Below are 26,237 nucleotides of genomic sequence, written 5' to 3' on the forward strand. Positions count from 1 at the left end.
CCTCTCTCCCTCCCTCTCTCCCTCTCTCCCTCCCTCTCCTTTTGCATTCTTCTTATTGAAGTCAACCACAAAAAAAAAAAAAACAGGTTTCGATCACCTAAAGTCATAATTCATGCAAACTTCTCAGATGAAAGTGAATCCGTTGTTATCATAGACCAGGAGAAATTCACTTCATTTTACTGATATTTGTGTGACTCATAACATTAATATCATAAACAGGTACAAGGAAATACATTAGCATCGAAAAAGTGAATTTTCCATTGATGATTATTACACACAGTGCATTGGTTGTCATAGTTTAACTGAGAAGCTGGTCTGTAAATTAAAAGTAAGGTTCAGGTTTAGATGTTTTAGATGCATGTCTTAGTGTACTGAAATGATCTTTTGTTTGTTCTGGGCCACTTGCACTGTATGCAGCAGAGATTCCATAGATTTGTAAGATGACTGTGTGGTTTGTCATTACCTACAATCTGTGATTTTGTCTGTCACGGTCTGAAAACAAGTTTTTCCGCACAAGTGCACATGTATTGATTTAAAAAATCCGGAGCATCTGTTCTTATGAAAAGATTAGATTTAGATACGAATTCATTTTCTCTTCTTAACAGATTCCATCACAGATTGAGTGAATAAACAAAAGAGTTTCTGGCTATGATATATTTTCACATTAGTTCTCGGTTTCCACCTTATTACACGGCTGTTGTTTTGTCTTGCTTAAACTTTGTTTTCTGTTTATCTTGTGCAGGATGATGTTGTACACTGTAAAAAAGTAGTTTCAAGCTGCTTCAACTAATTATTATTTAGTAATTACTCAAATTCCCTCTTCAAAGTGTTATCTGAATTGTTAGTTTTTAGTTGGCTCAACCTTTACTGAACTAGTTTTGTAGTCCATTCAGCTAAAATGTTTTCATTGTTCAAACATTTAGAAGACTACAGCAAGTTATGTAAATTAAAATGTAACAATTTACTCCACATACTTTGTTACCTAAACTAAGATTTATTATTATAAACATATAGATATATTATTACATTATAAGATATATTATTATATACATCATAAGAAATTGCTGCGGAACTAGTTATTGGATTTTATATTTTTATAGTTGAACACAATTATTAAACTGGTTTCAATCAATACATAATATCCTTTATATAATAACAATCTGAATTTATAACATTTTTCATACAGACTAAACATACAGGCTTGAAGGAAAAAAAAGTCACCTACATCTTGGATGGCCTGAGGGTCAGTAAATTAACAGCAAATTTTAATTTTTGGGTGAACTATCATTTTAAAGCTCCAGTTGACAAACATTACATTAGTAATTCAACTGCAAAATTCAAAAAAAAAAAGAATAAACAAGCTAAACAAAATGTTTGCAAACAAACATGTACAAATATTACTACTGTTCACAATTACATCTTTAAAATGAGGCAGAAGTAAAAAAAAAAAAAAAAAAAAACATGGTGTTACAGTTTATAAAATCAAGTCAAGTCACCTTTATTTACACAGCGATTTATACAATACTGATTATGTCAAAGCAGCTTTACAGAGTCAAACAGGAAAACAGTTTGTCAATAATGGAAGAAGACAGTAACAAAGAGTCATTTTTCCAGTTAAAGCCAGTTTTGATTCACTGATGTTATCATCCAGTTCAGCTCTCTTCCTAAAGTGTCTGTATAATCAGTTAAGCGTCCCCAACTAAGCAAGCCAAAGACCAGCCTCGCCACATCTCCTTCCGCTGGAACTGATCGGGAGGTCAAGCTGTGCTATTCATTCATATACTGTACATGCACTTTTCATTTTGCTAAGTCGTTTTTATTTTGAGTTCTTTTTTAAGTCTGAAATTGTATTTATTCTTACGTTTTTAACACTTGCGTGTGGCAAGGACCCAAAACTCCATCTGTGACAAAAATGGAGAAAAAACCTTGGGAGAAACCAGGTTCAGTCGGGAGCCAGGATGTTTTTATAGGGGTGGCCAGGGAGGGGCCAGCAACCAGTCTGGGGTGGCACATAAATCTTCATTATTTCAATATAAAAATGTGATTGACTATAAAGTATTGGACTGTTTTAGTGCCTAAAACACAACTGAATACAATTCATTTCTACTACAGGTGCATCTCAATAAATTAGAATGTCATGGAAAAGTTCATTTATTTCAGTAATTCAACTCAAATTGTGAAACTCGTGTATTAAATCAATTCAATGCACACAGATTGAAGTAGTTTAAGTCTTTGGTTCTTTTAATTGTGATGATTTTGGCTCACATTTAACAAAAACCCACCAATTCACTATCTCAACAAATTAGAATATGGTGACATGCCAATCAGCTAATCAACTCAAAACACCTGCAAAGGTTTCCTGAGCCTTCAAAATGGTCTCTCAGTTTGGTTCACTAGGCTACACAATCATGGGGAAGACTGCTGATCTGACAGTTGTCCAGAAGACGATCATTGACACCCTTCACAAGGAGGGTAAGCCACAAACATTCATTGCCAAAGAAGCTGGCTGTTCACAGAGTGCTGTATCCAAGCATGTTAACAGAAAGTTGAGTGGAAGGAAAAAGTGTGGAAGAAAAAGATGCACAACCAACCGAGAGAACCGCAGCCTTATGAGGATTGTCAAGCAAAATCGATTCAAGAATTTGAGTGAACTTCACAAGGAATGGACTGAGGCTGGGGTCAAGGCATCAAGAGCCACCACACACAGACGTGTCAAGGATTGGCTACAGTGTCGTATTCCTCTTGTTAAGCCACTCCTGAACCACAGATAAATTCAGAGGCGTCTTACCTGGGCTAAGGAGAAGAAGAACTGGACTGTTGCCCAGTGGTCCAAAGTCCTCTTTTCAGATGAGAGCAAGTTTTGTATTTCATTTGGAAACCAAGGTCCTAGAGTCTGGAGGAAGGGTGGAGAAGCTCATAGCCCAAGTTGCTTGAAGTCCAGTGTTAAGTTTCCACAGTCTGTGATGATTTGGGGTGCAATGTCATCTGCTGGTGTTGGTCCATTGTGTTTTTTGAAAACCAATGTCACTGCACCCGTTTACCAAGAAATTTTGGAGCACTTCATGCTTCCTTCTGCTGACCAGCTTTTTGAAGATGCTGATTTCATTTTCCAGCAGGATTTGGCACCTGCCCACACTGCCAAAAGCACCAAAAGTTGGTTAAATGACCATGGTGTTGGTGTGCTTGACTGGCCAGCAAACTCACCAGACCTGAACCCCATAGAGAATCTATGGGGTATTGTCAAGAGGAAAATAAGAAACAAGAGACCAAAAAATGCAGATGAGCTGAAGGCCACTGTCAAAGAAACCTGGGCTTCCATACCACCTCAGCAGTGCCACAAACTGATCACCTCCATGCCACGCCGAATTGAGGCAGTAATTAAAGCAAAAGGAGCCCCTATCAAGTATTGAGTACATGTACAGTAAATTAACATACTTTCCAGAAGGCCAACAATTCACTAAAAATGGTTTTTTTTATTGGTCTTATGAAGTATTCTAATTTGTTGTTGAGTGGCTCTTGATGCCTTGACCCCAGCCTCGGTCCATTCCTTGTGAAGTTCACTCAAATTCTTGAATCGATTTTGTTTGACAATCCTCATAAGGCTGCGGTTCTCTCGGTTGGTTGTGCATCTTTTTCTTCCACACTTTTTCCTTCCACTCAACTTTCTGTTAACATGCTTGGATACAGCACTCTGTGAACAGCCAGCTTCTTTGGCAATGAATGTTTGTGGCTTTACCCTCCTTGTGAAGAGTGTCAGTGATTGTCTTCTGGACAACTGTCAGATCAGCAGTCTTCCCCATGATTGCGTAGTCTAGTGAACCAAACTGAGAGACCATTTTGAAGGCTCAGGAAACCTTTGCAGGTGTTTTGAGTTGATTAGCTGATTAGCATGTCACCATATTCTAATTTGTTGAGATGGTGAATTGGTGGGTTTTTGTTAAATGTGAGCCAAAATCATCACAATTAAAAGAACCAAAGACTTAAACTACTAAAAAATGTATTTAATACACGAGTTTCACAATTTGAGTTGAATTACTGAAATAAATGAACTTTTCCATGACATTCTAATTTATTGAGATGCACCTGTAGATTGTATTTGTGAATTAGATCAAGTAATGCTGAGTGAATATGACAATTTGTGTATTATTCCCCACCTCCAGGTCTTTTAATAAAGGGGCTCACTATAGCTTTATTGCTTAGTCAGCTTGGTTCTGGTTCTCAAAACCCCCAAAAGCTTGTTCTCCATCATTGCATACTCATTGATGAGACATGCAGATAGTGATAAGAGTTGGTTAATAAAACAAAAAAAGGACGGAAGTCAATAGCACATAAATGCCAGAATGTAAAATTAGTTCTTTTAGGCATTTAAATGGTAATGTGATGCTATACATAAATGAATGCACTAATTGACTTTTTGGTAATTTCATGGCTTAACTGACACCAGAACTACGTTATATGCTCATAGTTTCTTGCATGCATTATTTATGATGAAGAGATATAGAGTGTGCGCCTTATATTCGCGTAAAGTTGAAGAGTGTGCGCCATGAGTACGGTAAAACAGCTGTCAGGCGAGGAAAGTTTGTTTTACTGACATATAACCTACAACATCTCATCAGATCGCTGTTGTTTTACTGAAGCTCATTTGGCACATGTTCTTTAAATTTCCGCGCTCGTTTGACTTGCGGTTTTGAGTGGGGTGGCCAAAGGGGGCGGCCAAGCTTAGGTCAGTGGTGGCCACGCGGCCATCCCTGGCTCCGCCCCTGAGTTTCGACAGTCTAAACAGGTTTAAGTCTGTTTAATCAATGGTTGTTGTACAGTAAGTGGTGCATGCCTTATTCACTTTGAACAACATCCAGATGCCATTGTGTGAAGTTCATGCTCAGTTAAGCTGCTGACAAAACATACAGTTGAGCACTTAATGTAATTATACACGGTTTATAAACTACTTATTGATGCGACTTAACAGTGTTTAGTTGTTTTATTGTAAATGTGTGTGATTGACCTGTATGTTAAATTCATGTGTAACCACAAAAGACATGACATTCACCCAAAAATGAAAACTGTCATCACTTACTCATCTCATGTTGTTCCAAAATTGTTTGAGTTTCTTTCCACTAAAGGAGGTAGAGCTTTTTCGCATTTGGCTCCCAAACTCTGGAATAGCCTTCCTGATAACGTTCGGGGTTCAGACACACTCTCTCTGTTTAAATCTAGATTAAAGACACATCTCTTTGGCCAAGCATTCAAATAATGCATCTCATAATCTTGTACTGCAGTTATATCTGATCAAATGCACATTATTATTCTCTAGTTTGGGTTAAACAAATCAATTTTGCTTGGTTAGAACAGCAGCTACGCTAATTATTTCTCTATTTGTTTCTCTGTTTTTGCCACGGTTAAGATTTACACAAGCTTCAGTCTGGATCCAGAACACCTGAGAAGAGATGATGCCAACCCCTTAGAGGACCTCAGATGATGCCAACCCTGAAACAACATACAGAACTACCACATTTTGCTATAAGTTTGATTGCCTCATATAATAATTGCTGTTAATAGTGTTCATCGTCTGTTTTATTACGTCTTAAATTGATTTTTCCGTACATTTCTGCCATATGTACATTAACTGACAGTCACCACTGATAAGCTACCACTAAATATTGTAGAAACTTAATTGGCTGTAAAGTTGCTTTGCAATGATTTGTATCGTGAAAAGCGCTGTACAAATAAACTTGACTTGACTTGACTTGACTTTCTTCTGCTGAACACACTGAACACTTCTACTGAAAAAAATGTTTTGAACAATGTTGGTAACCAAATAGTTTCTGGTCCCCTCTGACTTCCACAGTATATTTTTTTCCAAGGAAGTCAATGGCTACCAACAACTGTTTGGTTACCAACATTCTTCAGATTACCTTCTTTTGTGTTTAGTAGAAAGAAGACATTCATACAGGTTTGGAACGACATGAAGGTGAGTAAATTATGACAGAATTTTCATTTTTTTGGCTGAACTATCCCTTTAAGTGAATGTTTTTAAATAGATTATTAATGTTTCAAATAGAAGGGTCTACCAGTGAAACATTTACAATGCAAATGGCAACTGCCAAATTAGAATCTTAGAATATTTGGAATTCATTTAAAAGACATTGGTTATTAATTATAATAAACTATACTATAAATTATACTTTAATGTCATCTCTATTGAAACTTGCATGTCATGTGTTTAAATATATGTAATTACACATTTATAAAAATGAAATTGTGAATGAAAATGTAAATGTATCAACACATTTTGGTTAAAATTCTAATCAAGTACTTTGCATGTGCTTCTTAGAAGCACAACAAAATATTATTGAAACATGATTTAAAACGTCTAAACCTTTGTCATTTGACATTATTGCAAAGTGCACTTTTTAAAAGCTGCAACTTTTACCAGTATGAACTTTAGACCACTCATAAGATTGATCTTCAAAAAAGGAAGAAAAAAAAGAAAATATGGCTCTTCTGGAAAGAAAGAAAAAAATCAATGAAGTATTTCAGTTAGTTGAAAGGTGACTTGCTTAATTTAGTATTAGCAGGCATATTTTTGATAGCAACAGAATGTGATATAGCACATTCCCTCTTGCTTGTTTTGCCCCTTTCCAGAAGTAGTTGTTTGTCTTGTTTTGGATTTACTGACGTTTGCATTAGTTGGCCCACACCCTTTTGATACCTCAGTTAATAGTGCACCTGCTGAGCAGCCTGACTGACACACACAGATACTCCTGCTACAGGTAAATGCTCGCACCGTCCTTGCACACCTTTTATGTCTGAATAGATACAAATATAAATCTTATAGTTAGAATAATATTATTATAACTAGAATATTTATAATGAGAATAGTTGGATAATTATTTTAATTAATATATCATATTTAAATTATACATCATAATTTTTCATGCAGTAGTTTAAAATAATAAAGCAGTGCAACTGTGTGTTAGGATCAGTGGTGTCAGTGTGAAAATGGTGCACTTTCAGCTTTCTGCACTGTTTGCTTTAGGTGCGTAAAGCTGTTTTTTACTGTTATAATTAATACATTTATTTATATTATCGATTTTAAAAGAGACACCTTTCACAAGTCACACTTACTCTATCTCTTTTATAGGATTCATCACACTGATAAATGGCCAGGTATTTAACACTTTCTGCACAAAATTATTTTATGGATTCTGCTTGTTATATGTATTAGGTCAAATCAAATTTGACCTTTATTCAATGGTTTTCCTAGATTTGCTTATTAATCAAAATAAGATATATATATTTTTATTATTTTAAGAATGGTGCTCACACACCAACTAGTTTTCACGGGTCGGGAGAAATAAAACTTGCTTGATTGTGATGAATCATTTACTATTAACAATGACAAGTTTTATGGATTTGATTAATTTATTTTCTGTTTCTTTAAAGTGTCTGGTGGAGTTTCGAAATGGTGCGTTTCTGAATACTTTTGTCACAACGTTTAATATGTTAGTCTAATTGCTCATATTTCTGTTATTATTATTTTTAATTTCTTTGCTTTTTACAGGCACAGTTTCCAATAATGGTTCCACATGCTCCTCAGTAAGTGTTTATTATTAGGTGGAATATGATGTGGGCAATATTATTTTTTCACTTTTATTTAAGGAATGTTGATATTCCCCCCCATTCCTATTTCAGTTCTCACAGTCAACATTCAACAACACTCTCACCTGCTCCGGGATACAGCTTTCAGACTTATCACAGGGAAATCTCAATAATCTCAAAGCATTTACCGACACTGCCTTTGATCTGTACACATTGCTGGTACAGAACATCAACATATTTCATATATTATTAATTTTTTTAAAAGGAAGTCACCTACTCAGTGCCTTTTTAATCATTCAAACAGAGATCTAGACTTGACGTTAGTCATGTCGTGAAGTACATCAATCAAGTCAGGGCGAAGGGCTTAATAGTGGGTTCACTGAAAGATGTGGATTTTGCGAGGCTCTGGTTCCAAGTGAAGCTCAGTCCACACCTGTCATCACTGTCCAGAGACACGCTCTCCTGTCTGAGTCAAAGCAACCTCGCCTGCCAGAGCTTCCAAGAACTGTGTGTATCACCACGCATAAATCATGCTGTTATTCTCTGTAGTTATTTGTTGTCAGAGAAGACCAACTTAATTCACATGCTTTTTACAGAGTGAAGGATCTAAGCTTGCAGATTGGTCCTGAAAGGCAAAGGATGGTGTATCAGAAATTCATAAAACCTTTTCTGGCGAGAAACACAACTGACGGTAACTGGTCCATTAATATATCAGATGTGAAAAAGACGAGGAGTTTGCTTCTTGATTTGCTAATGTTGAGTTTTCGTTTTAAAGCTGGGTGTGTCAACAGTACAAGCAGCACTGGGGAATGGCTTCTGCTGAACTTCCAAGCGTTCTCTGCTAGCGCAAGTCTAGGAGATTTCATAGCTCTGAATCCAAAGTTTGATGGGGTAAGAAGTAAATTAACCCGGGCAGTTTTATGGTATAAATCAATCATAGCATTACTCTTGAGATGATTGATTTGAATCTTTGTGCTTCTTTTTTAGCTGCTTGTCCTAGATAAGCTTACCCCAGAGCAGAAAGCTGAGTTGATCTTTCAGCTGGAAGCATCTGCTAAGCTGAACCTCGATGCCGTCATTCAGATCTTCCAGAGTTTCCTGCAGCCGCTCACTAACAGAACACTTAACATGACCAGTGTCAGTTCAAATGGCCTTCATCAGGTTAGATATGAGTGTTGTGTACTTGATGACAATGATGATGATGATGTAGCTGGACTGCTGCTTATTAATCAGGCCAGTGATTAAGCATGAATGAAGAAGATGATCCTAATTATTTGCACATTTCTGCAGAATCTCAGCGATTTCCTGGTTTCTTTGAGACCATTGGGAAGATTCATCAGAGCATGTGTGAACATTGCTCAGACTGTACGTTTCCTTTTTCCTTGTATAATGAGAATATAGAATTAAAGTTGTAAACAATTTTAATATGCTTATTTAGTAGTCGATTTCTTCTTTTTTATTATTATTATTTTTATTATTATTTTACAAATTAATTAAATTATTTGTATATATCAATATTTGCCTAGAAAGACTCCTAATTTATTGTGGCACATGAAAATATTGAATAGGCATTACAAAATATGGCTTTAGAAGTCAAAATACTGTTTATTTTATTTCCATATCATTGCACATAATGCCTCTCTTTGTTTTTCAGCATCTTGTGCCATGAGCGTCATATTTTTAAGACACCATTAATTAACCTTTTTGATTGAGAGCCCTAATATGTATAAACCTGTTTCTTCTTTTTCAGACAAATGTCAGCAGTATCAGAAACGAAACGATACAGCTTCTGATTAACTGGACCCTGAGCTTTGACAGCCAAACCTCAATAAATAGTTTCCGCATCAGCAACTTCAGTGATTGGTTACAGTTTGTGGTTCTTCCTGTGATGAAGAAATCTCTGCAAACTAACCAGACTTTACCAGGCGTCACAACAATATCCAACTTTGTTTTGTGAGTAGAGTTTCTACCTGCATTATAAACCAAATTAGAGCTCTAAGAGCATATAAGAGGTAGAAAAAAAAGAAAGAAAACAAAACTGCAGGTTGCAGAGAATTTTTGATCTCTTTGAAAGGCTGCACAGGATTAGACTCAAAAGTTATTTTTGACAGTGCTTGTGTCCTGCTTTCTAATAAAGAATGCAATATATAAAGACAAAAGTTTTCAGAGAATATGGAATTAAAGCTAATTTTGGCCCTCTAGTGGTTAAAAAATAAAACGGATTGTCTTGTTTTGGTGGTTTGAGGCAGTGTAGACAATGTTTTTTACACAAGGCACTCACTCTCTCATTAGTATTTTGTATCAATAAAAACTAGCTTTAATTATATTTTTCTATACCAATTTCTCATCTTTTTTGTTTATTTGTTTTAATCATAAACCCCACTAAATTGTTACCTTTATGCTTAAAACGAGAGAAAAAAAACAACAACTACAGAATAGAAAATTATCCTCCTGTTTACTTGAGTGAGAAAAAAATAGAACTACAGTCTACTTACAATTTCCCCCATTTTTTCTCAAGTAAATGTATTTTACTCTGAGGATTATTATTACATGTTTGAAAAAACATTTACTAATAAATAAGACAAATTACTGATTAAGGCAGTGTTCGCAGTGTATGTTTAGGACTGACATTGAGATAACTGGACATATTAACTACAATTAGAAACATGTACCTCAAGGTATATCTGATGTGTTTTAACTAATGCTGTGCTCTTTATACTTTGTTCAGTGCTGCAGAGCCACAAATCACAGAACCTGTCGACAACTGTAAAGTCACCAGCAATAACAGTTCCTGTCATGTGAGTCTGTCTTTCACAAACCAATCTCTCACGTAACTAACCACACCTTGATCAAGTCCAGCAAGTCTTCTGGCATGTCACACATCTAAAGAATGTGAAAAAACTACAATGTGGTTTTGTTCTCTTGTGCAAAAACTGGAACTTCTAATACAAGATATAAATGTCTCAAACTGATTTACAGCTAGATAGCAGTTTCCTAAACTAAATAGTACTATCTTCTGGTGCAGACATCACAGATTGAAGAGAATCTGGCGAAAACCATTAATTGTGTCGCCCAATCAAATCTGAGCTTCACTGAGGAAAACCTGAAACTTCTGATTACTGAATTCTCCAGATCACTGCAGACACTGATGGAGCAGTCTAGAGTGGTAATAATAAAAAAAGAAAAATATATATATTTCTGTGCTACATTCAAAGGACTGCCTTTTTTGACAATGCATTCTTTTTTTTTTCAGGTGAACAACTCATCTCAAAGCAACCTCAGAGCCTTGTTTGCAGAACTGCCAGCAGAAAGCTTCACATCTGGAAATCTCGATGATGCTGAGTTCATGAGATTCTGGTTCCAAATCAAGATGAAGCCCCTGCTACCTCAAATCCCACGTGAATTCCTGTCTTGCATCAACACACGTGGCTTCAGCTGTCAGGCCTACAGGGCACTGTACGTTCATCATGTTCCCTTCAACTGATATATGATAGCTGTTCATTATCTTAGTATCACAAACCCATAGGTTTGCACCTGATAAATTAATACCCAAATCCTGGTTGAGATTGCTTTCCTGGTTGTGTGTAGCTAAAAGAATAACTATTAACACAAATAAATAAATAAATAGGCCTAAATAAGAATAAGAATAAGAATAAATTATAATTATTAAAGGAAAATAGTTCACCACAAAATGATAATTTGCTGAAATATATTCACCCTCAGACCATCCAAGATGTAAACCTGTTTGTTTCTTCATCGGAACAAATTTAGCATCACCAAAGGATCCTCTGCAGTGAATGGGTGCCGTCAGAATGAGAGTCGAAACAGCTGATAAAAACATCACAATAATCCACACAACTCCAGTCCATCAATTCACATCTTGTAAGCAAAGAAGTTGCGTGTTTGTAATAAACAAATCTGTCATTAAGACATGTTTAACGTCAAACCGTCACCTTCAGCTTAAGTACAAGTCCTGTAACCCATTCCCTAAAAAGGATCCATTGGTAAGCTAAAATTCTCCAAATCTGTTCCGTTTAAGAAACAAACTCATCTACATCATGGAGGGTGAGTGAATTGTAAGCAAAAAAAAATATTTTTTTGTGAACTATTCCTTTAAAGCAACTGTATGTAGTTTTGCGTATTTTGCTTTGACCCCCCTACAGTCAAGTGAGTTGACGTTCATTATTGAAAGTCGGGGTATCATCAAAATTATTTTGAAACGTATATTTCAGAAAGGAGAAAAAAACACTTACATACAGCTGCTTTCAGTCGACCTATCACAAACAAGGTAGTAATGCAATGTTTTATTGCTGCAGTTATGTGGAGATAAATAATAATTCTGGACTGATGGATAGTGCGACACAGAGATCTGTCCTCAGTGACTTCATTCGTCCATTCCTGTCACGACGTCTAAACACAGGTAGTTGTTACTGATCATTTGGTTCAACATACTTATGCAAAATAAAGCATTTATTGACGTAGCCTATACAATTTGTTTATGCTGTTTAAATGCTTAATCAATGTTTCTTGAACTTTATTTGACACATAATACTTTACAAGACTCTATTTAAATGGCATCCAGTGATGATCAGTAATGAACACAGTATTGCATTATTTTAATTCAGGTGCCGACTGCACATTGCCGTTTAACAACAGTGTGGACTTCATCCTGCAAAACTTCGGCAGTTTCTCTCCGTTGGCACAGCTTCAGGATTTCTCCAGTTTCAGCCGCAATTTTTCAGCTGTAATTCAGAAGTTGTTACTGTCATTGAATGTTAAAGACTGACTGAAGATATGCAAAAGCTTTGTGAATGCATGTGAATGAAGTTTCATGTCATTTGCAGGCGGATGCTCTTCCTGTTCTCACGATTGTGCAGCTGGGTGAACTGGTGTTCAGTCCTCCTGCTAAACCAGAAGACAGAGGAAACATCCTCACAAAAGTCTTTGACTTCCTTCTTCAAGCCCCCAACAGAGACAAACTAAACAACTTCCTCCCCTCTCTTCAGACACAGGCCAGAAAGGTGTTTAATACAACTTTACACAGAATCTGTGTAGAAATACATTTAACAACAACAGCCACAATAGTATTATTTCTATTAGTATTACTATTATTATTATCATCATCATCATTATTATTATTAATGTTTTAAAGGAATATTGTTTAAATCATTTAAAATAAATTAAAACATTATTATAGTTGTTATTTGTTTGGTCATCAACTTATCTTGATTTTGTACAACAATATCATGATCTCTCTTTTGTCCTGCAGGCAAACTTCAGTTGTGAAAACTACAAAGTCGTGTAAGTCACTTTTCATAAGCAAAACACATTATTATTATTAATGTTTTAAAGGAATATTGTTTAAATCATTTAAAATAAATTAAAACATTATTATAGTTGTTATTTGTTTGGTCATCAACTTATCTTGATTTTGTACAACGATATCATGATCTCTCTTTTGTGCTGCAGGCAAACTTCAGTTGTGAAAACTACAAAGTCGTGTAAGTCACTTTTCATAAGCAAAACAAATATTGTGTGTGATGTGAAACACTGAGCTCACGATGGTCTGTAATAAATGCTTCATGTTCTTCTGGTTTGCAGCTCTGCTGTGGATCAGTTCTTGAACGGAGCGGGTCCAAACGCAACAGGACTTTGTAACTTCACTGTGTTGCAGTTCGCCTGTCTACCAACGGTAATGTTACACAGAAGAAGAACGCTTCGCTCTTTTAGTCACTGCCTCATTATTTTTTCTTTATGTGTGCCATTGTTTCAGTTTTGATAAAAGCTTTTTTGTGTCATCAGCTGTCACAGTTAAACTCTCAACAAGTGGCTGACCTGTTGGCTTGCAAACTGTCCAGCAATGTGACAAAAGACACCTGGAAGCTTTTCTTCACCAAAACCAGCACAAACCTTGATGATGCACTGCAAAAATTTTCCAACAAGGTATGAAGCTTGATTTATTTTAATTATTTATTTATTGATATTTTATTTTTCGCCTTTTTAAAGTGATATATGCTGTGAAATATGTTTACTTTCAGACTCCCAGTGTCAGCAGTGTGTCTTTGTCCGATATGCTGGATGTGATTGATGACATCCGGATCAGTCGCTTTAGTCCCCAGAGACTGAAAGATCCTGTCTTCATTCAGTCATGGTTCCAGGGGCGACTCAAACCCTTCTTACCATCAGTATCTCAAAGACTCCTGTCCTGCCTCAGCACTAAAAACTTCACCTGTGAAAGTTACCGCACTATGTAAGTTGGTCTGACTTACATGATATGAAGTGACAATGTAATTTTGCAGGCACTAAAATAAAAAACGAAATACGGTGTTTGTTATCTTTCAGCACTACGACTTTTGTGAATGCACCTCTACGAGATGGACAAGACATTTGCAATCCACTGCAACCCAATGGCACTAAAACACAGGCTGATCTGATCTACATTGACTTCATGAAAGCCTTCCTCTCTCGCAATGACACTGATGGTTGGTTTAGAATATTTTTTATTCTCTTAACTGCTTTAAATTTAACTTAAAAGTATGAAAATGCTTACAGTATGAAGTCATCTGCACAAATATTGTGTCTGGCCTCATTTGAAGATCAAGTACTTACTTTGTCTCCTGTTATGGATGAGGACAAACACTTGAAAGTTTTGCATTGAACTATCATAATGAATCGCTATGTAAATGTTCTTGTTGCTCTTCCAGATCCCGGGTGCCTTAAAGACACAGCCAACAGTGTGCAGTGGGTCAACAGAAACTTTGGGCCATTCGTTCAGTCAGCTCCCCTAAAGGACCTTGTGGCACTGAACAGAAACTTTAGAGTGGTGAGTGCTAAATGATGCAATTTATATAGAATTCCTTATGGCAAAACACAGTGACAGTCGTTTTGTTTGTCGATTTAGGTGGATGCTCTACCTCTTCTGGGTCTAAGACAACTATTTGAGTTTTCTGTAACTCCTGGTACACTAACTGATCCTCAAAGCGTCATCAATGTCATGCAGCATGTTAAGGATTGCCAGCTTCCTGCTTTCTTTGACCTCTTTTCCCCGAAAGTGCAGGTGCGAACAGAGCATTCATGCTAAAATAACTTTATCTAAAAGATCCAGAAACCATTGTTAATCCTCCAATGATGTCAATTTCTCCTGTCCAGGAGATCCTGCCCACACAAGATGTAAAAGCAGCACTGATTAAACAGATATTTGACAGAGCCAGCCTGTCTAATCTAAGCATCACTAATCAGGAAGTTGTAGTCTGGATCCAGAGTAGACTAAATCCTCTGTTAGCCAACCTTTCAGAAAGCCTTGTGTCTCCGTTTTTCACCATCCTCAACACAAGGGACTGCAATATCACTCAAACCGCGTAAGAACGATGGACTTTAAAGGCAATAAATGTACATTTGCTGTGTATTATGCAAATTTATATGAGTGTAGACATTATACCTTGTTTAATTTCAATTTACAGTCTGGGGCTCTTAGATGTTGCTCGACCTTCATTAACGATAAACACCAAAAATGCAATCTACAATAGCATTCTTCAATCCATCAAAGGTATTTTTTCATGTCACTGACATAAACATTCTTTTTAAATCCACCTATTATGTGTCTGTATAATAAAACAGTCAGATCATAAAAAGAAATAAATCATTTTATAAATATCTTGTTTTATTCACATAACATCAACTAAGACACAAGGTTTGCTATAGTAAGATCTGTTTTGTTCTTGTAGGGCCACAGTCTCTGAGGTGCTACAGAAATAACAGCTTTGTCGCGTTCCTAAACGAAAGCCTGTACGGCTTTGGGCCACTTCCAAATGTGAACACCTTTCTCTCTCTGATACCAACCAATCGGAAATCTGAGGTACGCTGCATATCAACTCTACAGTTCTGATGATCAGTGCTCAATGTAGATGTAAACTGATGTTTGACTTGTGTATTCCAGCTTGTAAACTCTATAGCTCCTTCTGAGCTGGGAAGCTACTTGAGACAGCAGGAAGTGGTGAACAACGATTCACAAATCTGTGCCATCTTTAACAGCTTTACCAAAACCCCTGAGTTCTTGGAAACCGTGAGTTTTAAAATAAATAATACAATGTTCAAAGTACAATTATGTAGAGAATAATATGTAGAGATATTAAATAGAATAATATTTACATTCACCATTTTTTTCTGTTTTGCAGGAAGAGGTTCCAGATCATGTTAAAAGCGCTATCCTTCCCTGTGTCTGGTCTCTGGCGTTGACAAGTGACAATGAGACAGAGGTTGATTTGTGGTTTAACCGTAGACTGAAGCTCTACTTGAAGTTCCTGAACAAAGATCTAATAGGGTCAAAAGACACACTGAGCTCATCTTGCCAATCATACAAGAAAATGTGCGTGTAAATGGCTGTGGTGAAATTTGTTGGTTCGGAGGTATGAAGACTTTTGTAACGTTTAAAGTGCTTTCTCTTTTTTTCTAGGGTCAGTGTTTTAGGCAGCATGTATTACATTTTAGACACTGAAGCAAAATGCTACAACTCCAATGACACAAGACTGAATTCAACTGCATGGTTTGTCAACAACATTGGTGCATTTATAACTTTATTGACTCTGGACGATCTCTACTCTTTCGGCCCTGAGAACACGGTATGAACTATATCCACTTGTTCATATCGGCTGTTATTACTTACATTATCATACCATGTTTTGTGTGACATTGTATTGGTGAAAGCAAATGAATGCATATTGTTAATTCCTGTCTGATTTTGTTGTTTGCAGATGAAAGTCTTTGCTGTGAACCCTGATAACCTAAAGCTGTTCAATCAAATATCACTTCCGAAGAACGTCTTCAGTCGCTACACTGAACTCGTCTTTCTACAAAACCCCAACTTTAATCTTTTTGAGTAAGTTAGAACAGAAACCAGATCAAAATCTCAGAGTGTTCTCTGAGTTCAGCTTGTTTACTGTTCTCTGTGCTTCACTAGGTTGCCTTCGGTTTTGCAGTGCGATGCCCCAGTATCGACCTTCACTAAGCTAACAGAAAGTGAAACTAATACTATTCTTGGAAACTTCAAGACATCTTGCTCCAAAGTGGATCCTGCGGTAAGTATTCCATTAAAGCCTAAAGTCAAGTAATTTCTTCATGTAGCTGTGACGTAACTGACTGATATTCCTTGTACTTGTTTTCAGATATCTACTGCCCTTACGGGAAACATCAAAACCATAGATGCAAGTGCTATTACCAACTTGGGAAGTCAAATTGTAGGCCTAACAACTACACAAATAAACATAGCACCTCCATCGGTTCTTATCAGTAGTCTCTCAACACTGGGCAGTACATCTGGATGGTCCCTCGGACAAGCCAAGGCAGTTGTAGGAGTGCTTCTCAGTGGAAATTTTAAGGTACATTTTAAGCCACCAATGGAAGACATTTGCCTTTAAACGTGTTAAAATTAACTTGGAAATTCTTGATATCTTTAAGATGCATTTTCAAAATAACCTCCTCCTCAGTAGACCATTAAATTCTACAAAAGGAATTACTTTTTTGACTTTCTGACAGTTCGAAACTCCCAGCAGTTTGCTGAGTCTTGGATCCCTGATTGGAGGGATTCCTTCAACACTACTGACAAACATTAATCCGACACAAATTCTTGAAACATCACGAAACACAGAATTTGTAAAAAGCATAGTGGCTGCCCCAGAGATCATTCAAAAGACCTTTGTGAGCCAGGTAGGGGAACAACATTTATGCATAGTAAGAGATATTTCAGATGCAAATGATTTAAGTTGGGCATTTAAATGTCTTTTTTTATCTCTAGATAATCAAAGTGGGATCGACAGCATCTGTCTTAATGACGAACATTCCCAGTGACTTGGCCGTTCAGATTCCAAGAAAGTTCCTGGAGATTACCACCACTATAGAAACAACAGTCCTGCAAGAGTTTAACAAAAAAAAGTGGAAACCCGAACAGGTACTATAGCAAACTACAACTATAAAACTAAATAAAGGTTCTGAAAGGGGTTTTCGCAGTGATGACGTAGAAGATCCATTTTTGGTTCTCTGATGAACCTTTCATTGAACAGCTCTTAAAAGAACCTTAAACAGACATTTTAATAAGTTTAAGAGCCTTTTCCACTCTAAAGAACCTTTTGTGCAATGCAAACATTCCATGGATGTTAAAAATGGAACCATCAATGCCAGTAAAGAACTTTTATTTTTGCGAGTTTCAATGTAGATAATTGATGGCATTCTTTTATCTAAAATTCTCTATAGGCAGTTCTTTTCTTCGATTCTGTGGCAAATGCTTTTGCTCAAGCTGATGAGTAAGTATATGTGCTTTTTTAACTGTTATGTAAAAAATACCTTTTGAGTATGCACTGAAAGCAAAATTTTTACGTTTGTGATTTTGTTTTTGTCTGCAGCCTGTCAGTGGACATTTTGCAAGGATTTACATGCTCACGAGTGCAGACATTCACCCAAACCAAAATCAAAGGCCTGATCAAAGCCTGCCGACCGAGACTAAGCAGACCTAAGGTGGTACTGAGCGAGACTCAGGTGAGTGCTGACAAAAACGGGATTGAAAAATGTGATCAGTTGATCAGTTGTGGTCAGAACAAGAACAATGAATATGCTTTGTGTCTAATTGTTTTCCTAGCTGACTTGCATGTACAACCTTATTAGAAAGGAATCACCTTTTGATTTTGAAAACTATCATTCAGATATGTTGCTGTACTTCAAGTAAGTGCTTACTGTAACTTTTTAACCATGCTTAGAAATTTGTCAGTGATCTATTCCTTTAAAAAAATGTATCGTTTGTAAAAGTTGTAATATACTTTGTCTGTTGTCCTCTTCAGTTACGAAACAATCAACAAAACCCTTTGCAAGGCATATTTTACACAAGTCGGTGCAGCAGATCTCTCAGTCTTTTCAAGCACACTGAGCGGAAGAAGGGACATTTTGTTGAGTAATGCTATAGATTGCTTGGTAAGTATCGCCCAGTGATATAGATCATTTAAAGAATTAGTGGTGACGAAAGGCCACAAAGTTGTATTTGGACACACTGCAAAGACCGCCAACTAGCACTTATGTTCTACATCTTTGTGAGAGGAAATAACTCTCCATACCAACAGGTGGCAGTGTGTATTATCCAAAAAGGGAAATTGTTTTATTAAAACTGCATATTCTTATTATTCATTCAGGGCATTAATGGAACAAGCATCAAGAAACAGGATCTGACAGTACTGGGCAACTTGGCATGTGCTGTGAGCAGTGACACCATCAGAAACTCAGACCCAGAAATCCTTGAGTACTTGAAGAACTGCAAAGATCTCTCCGATTCGCAAATATCAGCCATGCAAGAAATTCTCGTGAAGGGAACTTCAAAATATGGGCAAGTTATCTTAATATGAAAGAATTCTGAGTCAGCTCAGACCATTATTTTCGGTCCTGAATCTGTGCAATTGTTTAAAAAAAAAAGTACTGGTTATGATCGTCTGGTAATGGAAGTATATGATTGTACTGTTTAGACCAAAAGGCAAGTGGAATCAGAAAACACTTGCTGATCTGGGAATTCTGCCTTTGTACTTCTCACAAGACTTTTGGGGATCATTCATAGAGGTACATTGCGTGTGAACATTATACACAGTTGAGCTACACTGTAAAACATTATTATTATTATTATTATTTTGGAGTATGTTTTACAAGAAAATACTATTTCAGTCTTACTACTTTACATTTTCATGTTTGATGCAGTGTGCTGTTTGCATTTCTTTGTCATATTTTGTGGAATTTACTAGCAGTTTCTGAGTGAATATTGGTTTGAATTAAATCCTACACCATTTTTGTTCAGTGTCACAATGTCTTTAGCTAACCCTGTGTTCTTTTAAACATCCGTCTTGATTTAAACAGAGGGATTTAGCCAAGTTCATGAAAGGCTTCTTAAAACTTGTGCGTGGACAAAACACACCAAAGCCACAACTGAAAAAGCTGTTTAAAGCAATCATTTTCACTCCAAAAGTTGTCAAGAGGGCAGGTATGCTACCTTCATGTTTTTTTTTTCATTCTCATTTAATCAAAATTTTTAATTAATGAGATAGTTTATCCAAAAAGCAAATTGAGGTGAATAGAGTAACTTATAGCTGCAAAATTTCCTAAATCATGTATTCACTTGTGTTTTAAGCGAGTGACTGTATCAAGGGCAACATCACTAGTCTTATCATCAGCGATGACGCCTTCCCCTTTGGATATACTGAGGCGCAGTTCGGCCACTGTCTGAGTTCAGCCATAGTGAAGGACAACCTCGCTAGCCTCTGTGAAAAAATTGAGGATAGCGCCTTTCAGAGAATAATTTTGGACAAACTCAAAGAGGTAATATGATGTTTTAAAATCTGATCAAATCGTCCAGGACATTCAGGACAGTGTTAATGTAGAGGTGTTGCGCTTGTCCATCAGATACTGCCAAATGGCCTTTCAGATGATCAGGTCCAGGTGCTGAAGTCCGTGTCCAGGAGCGCTACAATGGATGAAATAAGTAAATGGAACATCACTAAATCTGACACACTGGCAGCGCTCATGAGCACTAATGATGGCGACTGGTCCTCTGCACAGGTGCAGATTTTGACATGATGAATCTTTCTTATTTTACAGATGCAAAATGTTTGGTTTTGTGATAATGTACTTATTTATCTTTCAGAGTGAACTAATCATTACCAGATACGTAAGTGCCAACAACAGTCTGAGTGCCACTGAGCTCAATCTAGTGAAAGGACCAAATCTCTGCTCTCTGAATGCCAGCGTATTGTCAACAATATTGCCTGAAAATATGCGGTAAAGAAAACTTCCCATTACTCCAGTCTTCAGTGTCACATGAGCCTTCAGAAAACATTCTAATATGCTGATTTGCATATTCATTTTTGAAAATTTAAAAGTAATATTTTGGCGGAAACCATGATACTTTTCAAGATTCTTTGATGAATAGAAAGTTCAAAAGAACAGCATTTACTTGAAATAAAAATGGTTTGTAACATTATAAATGTGTTTACTGTTACTTTGATCAGTTTAATGACAACTTTTTTTTTTCACTGACCCCAAACTTTTGAAACGTGTGTATATATATATATATATATTTTTTTTTTTTTTTTTTTTTTTCTCACAGTACATAGTTTTACATATTTGCATACCATTTAAATGTGTAATCACCAGATTTCTCTCTATTATCCTCTATAACAGGGAGTCCGATGCTTTGGATGTGTCAAAATGTTCATCTGAGAAAAAGAAGGCACTCTTCACCATCGCTAACAAAGCATTTCCCGTGTCCCCTGCAAGCGGTCAAAGTGCCATCCTGTCAGCCTTCCAGCTCATTGAAACCTATCTGGGTATGAACGCCCTTCAAATATAATTTCAAGCCCACTGAATGCATATATACACCTTGACACATACAAAATTCAGTCATGACGACACTTTTAAAATACCAACTTTGGTTTGCACACAGATAATTAGTTCCCATTAAGTATTTGCTCTTTTATTTGTTTGTAGGAGGTGCAGATCTAGGCTACATTAGGAATATGTCATCATATAATGTCAGCATGAGCCTGTCCACTTTCATTAATCTGGATGCAAACGTGATCTCGGTGAGGAAAGAAAAACATTTAGTATTTTTTTGTTTTATTTATTCATGTATGCCTACATCATAGATGCACTGTTTAATGATCTGATAACATCCACTTGTTATATATTACAGAGCCTCACCATATCAGATGTCGTGGGTCTTCTTGGTAACAATTTGCAGGACCTAAAAACATTTGAAAACCAAACAGTTGTGCGGAGCTGGATCTCGCTGCAGTTACAGTCAGAGCTGGATAAACTCAATCTCACTCTAACTGGAGGAAAAGCAACAGCAGACACAACAACTGCTGTAGCTACCACTGTTACCACTGTCAAGGCCACTGCAGGCGCTCCAGGTGAGGTGTCACGCACACGTGTTTAAAAACAAACTTGAACACTGTTCACAGAGTATCTGATTCAGTCGGTTAAAAGCATTAATAACCTTTTTGTTATTGTCGTTTTTATTTTTCTAGGAATTGGAGCCAGTGGGTGGACAGTTTCCTTCAGCATCCTTGTACTCATTTGTACCATCATCAAAGTGAAGATTATATAGCAGCACTGACGCCAGATCAGCCACACTGTAATCTTACCAAGATGATATATCTGTGAGACTCTGCAACTGAAGGAATATACATATATAGAATATTACAATCTACTCAATCTGTTTATAATCACACATTTTCTTTTTTGTCATCCTCTTCATATTTCTTCCTAAATATACTATTAGTATACTATAGTATACTAAATATACTATATTATAATTGACATATGGAAAAAGAAATGTTGCACTATTAGTCAAAGCAAAGGATATGTAGCATTTGATTGAAATACTTGTACAACTGTCTCAAACTATAAAGCTTCCATATTGAAGTGTTTCGAACATTTAGAATCGTTATATGAATTCCTTGTGCTTTTCTTGAATATGACAAAAAAGTAAATGTTCTATGACTGGTACCGGTTTATTTGTGGCAATGATCATAACTAATCATGTCAAATGTAGTCATACAGACATTAATAAAAGGTACTCTATGATGAACAAAACAGCTATCCAGTTTGATTATTTCTTTGCAGGTCTTTACAGAAGTTTATAAACAAACACTGAATACAAATGAAGGTAGTTGGTATCGGTATCTTCCCTCAGGATCTGTTCAAGAAAATGTTGATGTACTGCATTTTTTTGACTGATACTAACCAAATAAAAAAAAGTGTAAGGTATGAGGGTATTGGTTTAGAACCTACGGGGGGTATAAAGTCAATGACAAGGAAAAAGATGATAAAAATTGGACAGTGTTGGACAGGGTGCAGCCTTTGAAATGAGACAGATTTTATATATGTAATATATATAAATTGTAACGGCCTCTTTGACGATCTCTGATTGGAAAAAAATATATGGTCCATGCAACAATTTTTCCCCTCACAAAGTAAGAGAAATATCTTTTAAATGAATCCATAACATTTACCCTGTCAAATTATTTTTAAAAAACAATTCAGATCTGACATTAGGCCTACATTTATTGATTTAAATATTATTGATTTAAATGAACAAAAAAATGTTTGGACTCTTTCTACAATATTAACATCGACAGCATTAACTCACACATTTAGATCTTACTTGTTTCTAATGTAAAAAAAAAGTAATAAAATACCGTGTGCCTTTATTTTGAAACAAAGTCGTCACGCCCGGATCTTTTTTTTTTTTTCAACGCTTGTCACTCAAAAACATCTCGGTTACATATGTAACCTTGGTTCCCTGAATAGGAAACAAGATAATGCGATGACGTCATCGTTATGGGAATGTCTGAAGCCCTAATACCATCACACCAATTTATTGGCCAATAGCGCATAGCACCGCCCAGAGCATACGTCACGTATGCTCATACAGGTGCATCTCAATAAATTAGAATGTCGTGGAAAAGTTCATTTATTTCAGTAATTCAACTCAAATTGTGAAACTTGTGTATTAAATAAATTCAATGCACAGACTGAAGTAGTTTAAGTCTTTGGTTCTTTTAATTGTGATGATTTTGGCTCACATTTAACAAAAACCCACCAATTCACCATCTCAACAAATTAGAATATGGTGACATGCTAATCAGTTAATCAACTCAAAAACCAGCAAAGGTTTCCTGAGCCTTCAAAATGGTCTCTCAGTTTGGTTCACTAGGCTACGCAATCATGGGGAAGACTGCTGATCTGACAGTTGTCCACAAGACAATCATTGACACCCTTCACAAGGAGGGTAAGCCACAAACATTCATTGCCAAAGAAGCTGGCTGTTCACAGAGTGCTGTATCCAAGCATGTTAACAGAAAGTTGAGTAGAAGGAAAAAGTGTGGAAGAAAAAGATGCACAACCAACCGAAAGAACTGCAGCCTTATGAGGATTGTCAAGCAAAATCGATTCAAGAATTTGAGTGAACTTCATTAATTTATTGAGATGCACCTATATGTGCGTGCTGCGCGCTATTTCATCAGATTTTACACTGACAAAGGAAGCGCTATCGAAGGTACGTTCCGTTCCGGCCAGCATCGCAGCATCTCGTTCCCTATTCAGCGAACCAAGGTTACATACCTAACCGAGATGTTCCCTCTCATAGGTTCACTTCAATGATGTCATCGCTATGGGAACGCTATACCATCATGCCTGACGTACCTAAGAAGACTGAGGAAAGAGTCTGCTCAAGCGGAAGAGACCCGGAAGCCAAGAGCCATCCTCACGTCCAGACAAGTAGAACTTGATGAAAGTGCTAGGAAAGGACTAACCTGCCGCAGCACAGACATCTCCCATCAAAGGCCCTTTAAAGAGAGCCTGAGAAGAAGTCATTGCTCTCGTAGAATGAGTACGCACTTCTAGAGGCGAAGTCACACCACGCACCTCATAGGCTAGAGATATAGCTTAAGGTTTCAAAGTTATCTGACAGACTTAAACGGCTCAAATGGATGGCCTGCCAGGCCTTCCAACCGAAAAATAGGTCCCATAAAGGAATCTGTGCTGGGAGGAAAGGCCTAAGCCATCTCGTACCTGCATGAAACGGGAAACCAGAGGGTGACATCCCGCTGAAACACCTCTATGGGCAATGCTCAGCAGATATGCTCAAAATAGTTTGTGTGATTGAGCTAATATCAGCCAATTGCCAAGGTAACTCAAAACTCAGACACCCCGCCACAGCAGGGCCAGAGAATCATCCATTCCCCTTGCGTTCGAGGCCAGTTCAATGGAAGAATACAGTATTGGCAAGCTTTATTCCAAAAGCAAACCTGAGGAACTTCCTGTGTCTCTTGACGATCTGGATGCAGAACTATGCATCCTTAGATCGATGGTCACAAACCAATCTCCAATCTCCATTGCTTACTCCAAGCACAAGGTTAGGTGACGCAAATCCAATCAACCCATAGAAGCTGGATGGTGTAACTATACAACAGCCTGATCCTCCCTCATGAGGCCCCGAGACACCTGAGTTGCGGGAAAAACCTCTGAAACAGGAACGGATACTAAAATCAGGCATGCCAGCACCAACCACAGAGTGGGGACTTGGATGTCAACATAGACCCTGCACCAATGGCTTTAGGGCTATCCTCTCGATATCCTGCAACAGCGGAGCTGAAAAGAACAGAGTAATTAGTTATGCAAACCACTGCTTGGTAGCATGACGCACCCAACATCTCTAGTGCACAATAATGTATGCTGCAGTCACATAATGCAGCCAGTCATGTGAAGTGAGTGTTGGTAGCAAAAGCGCCGCATCAATCCCATGAAGTAGGCTGACCATGGTAAGCATTATTAGCTTGCCATAAGAGATACTCTTACACGTGAACTCATTCACACAGTAGCTCAGCTCAGTTCATCTCAGTTGGGATGAGAAGGATAATGATTAGTTATGCAAATAGTGTTGGTAGCCTGAAGTGCCAAAAACCATGTTGCACGACAAATGTGTGTTGCAAAACTCCACAGAGCCAGCTCATAGCACAGAGTCCACTATTTGTTCCAGCGATGGCCTGCCAGGCCTTCCAACCGAAAAATAGGTCCCATAAAGGAATCTGTGCTGGGAGGAAAGGCCTAAGCCATCTCGTACCTGCATGAAACGGGAAACCAGAGGGTGACATCCCGCTGAAACACCTCTATGGGCAATGCTCAGCAGATATGCTCAAAATAGTTTGTGTGATTGAGCTAATATCAGCCAATTGCCAAGGTAACTCAAAACTCAGACACCCCGCCACAGCAGGGCCAGAGAATCATCCATTCCCCTTGCGTTCGAGGCCAGTTCAATGGAAGAATACAGTATTGGCAAGCTTTATTCCAAAAGCAAACCTGAGGAACTTCCTGTGTCTCTTGACGATCTGGATGCAGAACTATGCATCCTTAGATCGATGGTCACAAACCAATCTCCAATCTCCATTGCTTACTCCAAGCACAAGGTTAGGTGACGCAAATCCAATCAACCCATAGAAGCTGGATGGTGTAACTATACAACAGCCTGATCCTCCCTCATGAGGCCCCGAGACACCTGAGTTGCGGGAAAAACCTCTGAAACAGGAACGGATACTAAAATCAGGCATGCCAGCACCAACCACAGAGTGGGGACTTGGATGTCAACATAGACCCTGCACCAATGGCTTTAGGGCTATCCTCTCGATATCCTGCAACAGCGGAGCTGAAAAGAACAGAGTAATTAGTTATGCAAACCACTGCTTGGTAGCATGACGCACCCAACATCTCTAGTGCACAATAATGTATGCTGCAGTCACATAATGCAGCCAGTCATGTGAAGTGAGTGTTGGTAGCAAAAGCGCCGCATCAATCCCATGAAGTAGGCTGACCATGGTAAGCATTATTAGCTTGCCATAAGAGATACTCTTACACGTGAACTCATTCACACAGTAGCTCAGCTCAGTTCATCTCAGTTGGGATGAGAAGGATAATGATTAGTTATGCAAATAGTGTTGGTAGCCTGAAGTGCCAAAAACCATGTTGCACGACAAATGTGTGTTGCAAAACTCCACAGAGCCAGCTCATAGCACAGAGTCCACTATTTGTTCCAGCTCAAAACAGCAGTGGAGCTGAAA

General features: G+C 37.5%; 1 protein-coding gene across 1 annotated transcript; it reads left to right on the forward strand.

Moving 5' to 3' along the window:
• The first annotated feature begins 6,758 nt into the window (after window positions 1–6,758).
• On the forward strand, window positions 6,759–21,843 carry LOC107564692 (uncharacterized). Its single transcript, XM_016249827.1, has 50 exons — window positions 6,759–6,770; window positions 6,978–7,036; window positions 7,142–7,167; window positions 7,444–7,465; window positions 7,562–7,596; window positions 7,693–7,818; window positions 7,904–8,106; window positions 8,196–8,290; window positions 8,375–8,490; window positions 8,587–8,760; window positions 8,890–8,964; window positions 9,350–9,552; window positions 10,328–10,397; window positions 10,625–10,765; window positions 10,853–11,055; window positions 11,916–12,019; window positions 12,225–12,343; window positions 12,444–12,620; window positions 12,869–12,900; window positions 13,201–13,291; window positions 13,402–13,542; window positions 13,638–13,849; window positions 13,942–14,081; window positions 14,304–14,422; window positions 14,501–14,656; window positions 14,749–14,957; window positions 15,060–15,145; window positions 15,324–15,454; window positions 15,536–15,661; window positions 15,774–15,964; window positions 16,052–16,217; window positions 16,350–16,474; window positions 16,556–16,673; window positions 16,761–16,973; window positions 17,131–17,301; window positions 17,390–17,542; window positions 17,845–17,894; window positions 17,994–18,126; window positions 18,227–18,309; window positions 18,426–18,555; window positions 18,771–18,961; window positions 19,098–19,188; window positions 19,480–19,603; window positions 19,751–19,938; window positions 20,023–20,178; window positions 20,264–20,397; window positions 20,800–20,945; window positions 21,106–21,200; window positions 21,311–21,530; window positions 21,648–21,843. The coding sequence occupies exons 2-50, from the start codon at window positions 7,000–7,002 to the stop codon at window positions 21,725–21,727; spliced, it is 6,327 nt and encodes a 2,108-aa protein (XP_016105313.1). The 5' UTR covers window positions 6,759–6,770; window positions 6,978–6,999; the 3' UTR covers window positions 21,728–21,843.
• The last annotated feature ends 4,394 nt before the right edge of the window (window positions 21,844–26,237 follow it).

This window comes from Sinocyclocheilus grahami, unplaced genomic scaffold (genome assembly GCF_001515645.1).
Source record: "Sinocyclocheilus grahami isolate Dianchi unplaced genomic scaffold, SAMN03320097.WGS_v1.1 scaffold956.1, whole genome shotgun sequence".
NCBI classification, from domain to species: domain Eukaryota; kingdom Metazoa; phylum Chordata; class Actinopteri; order Cypriniformes; family Cyprinidae; genus Sinocyclocheilus; species Sinocyclocheilus grahami.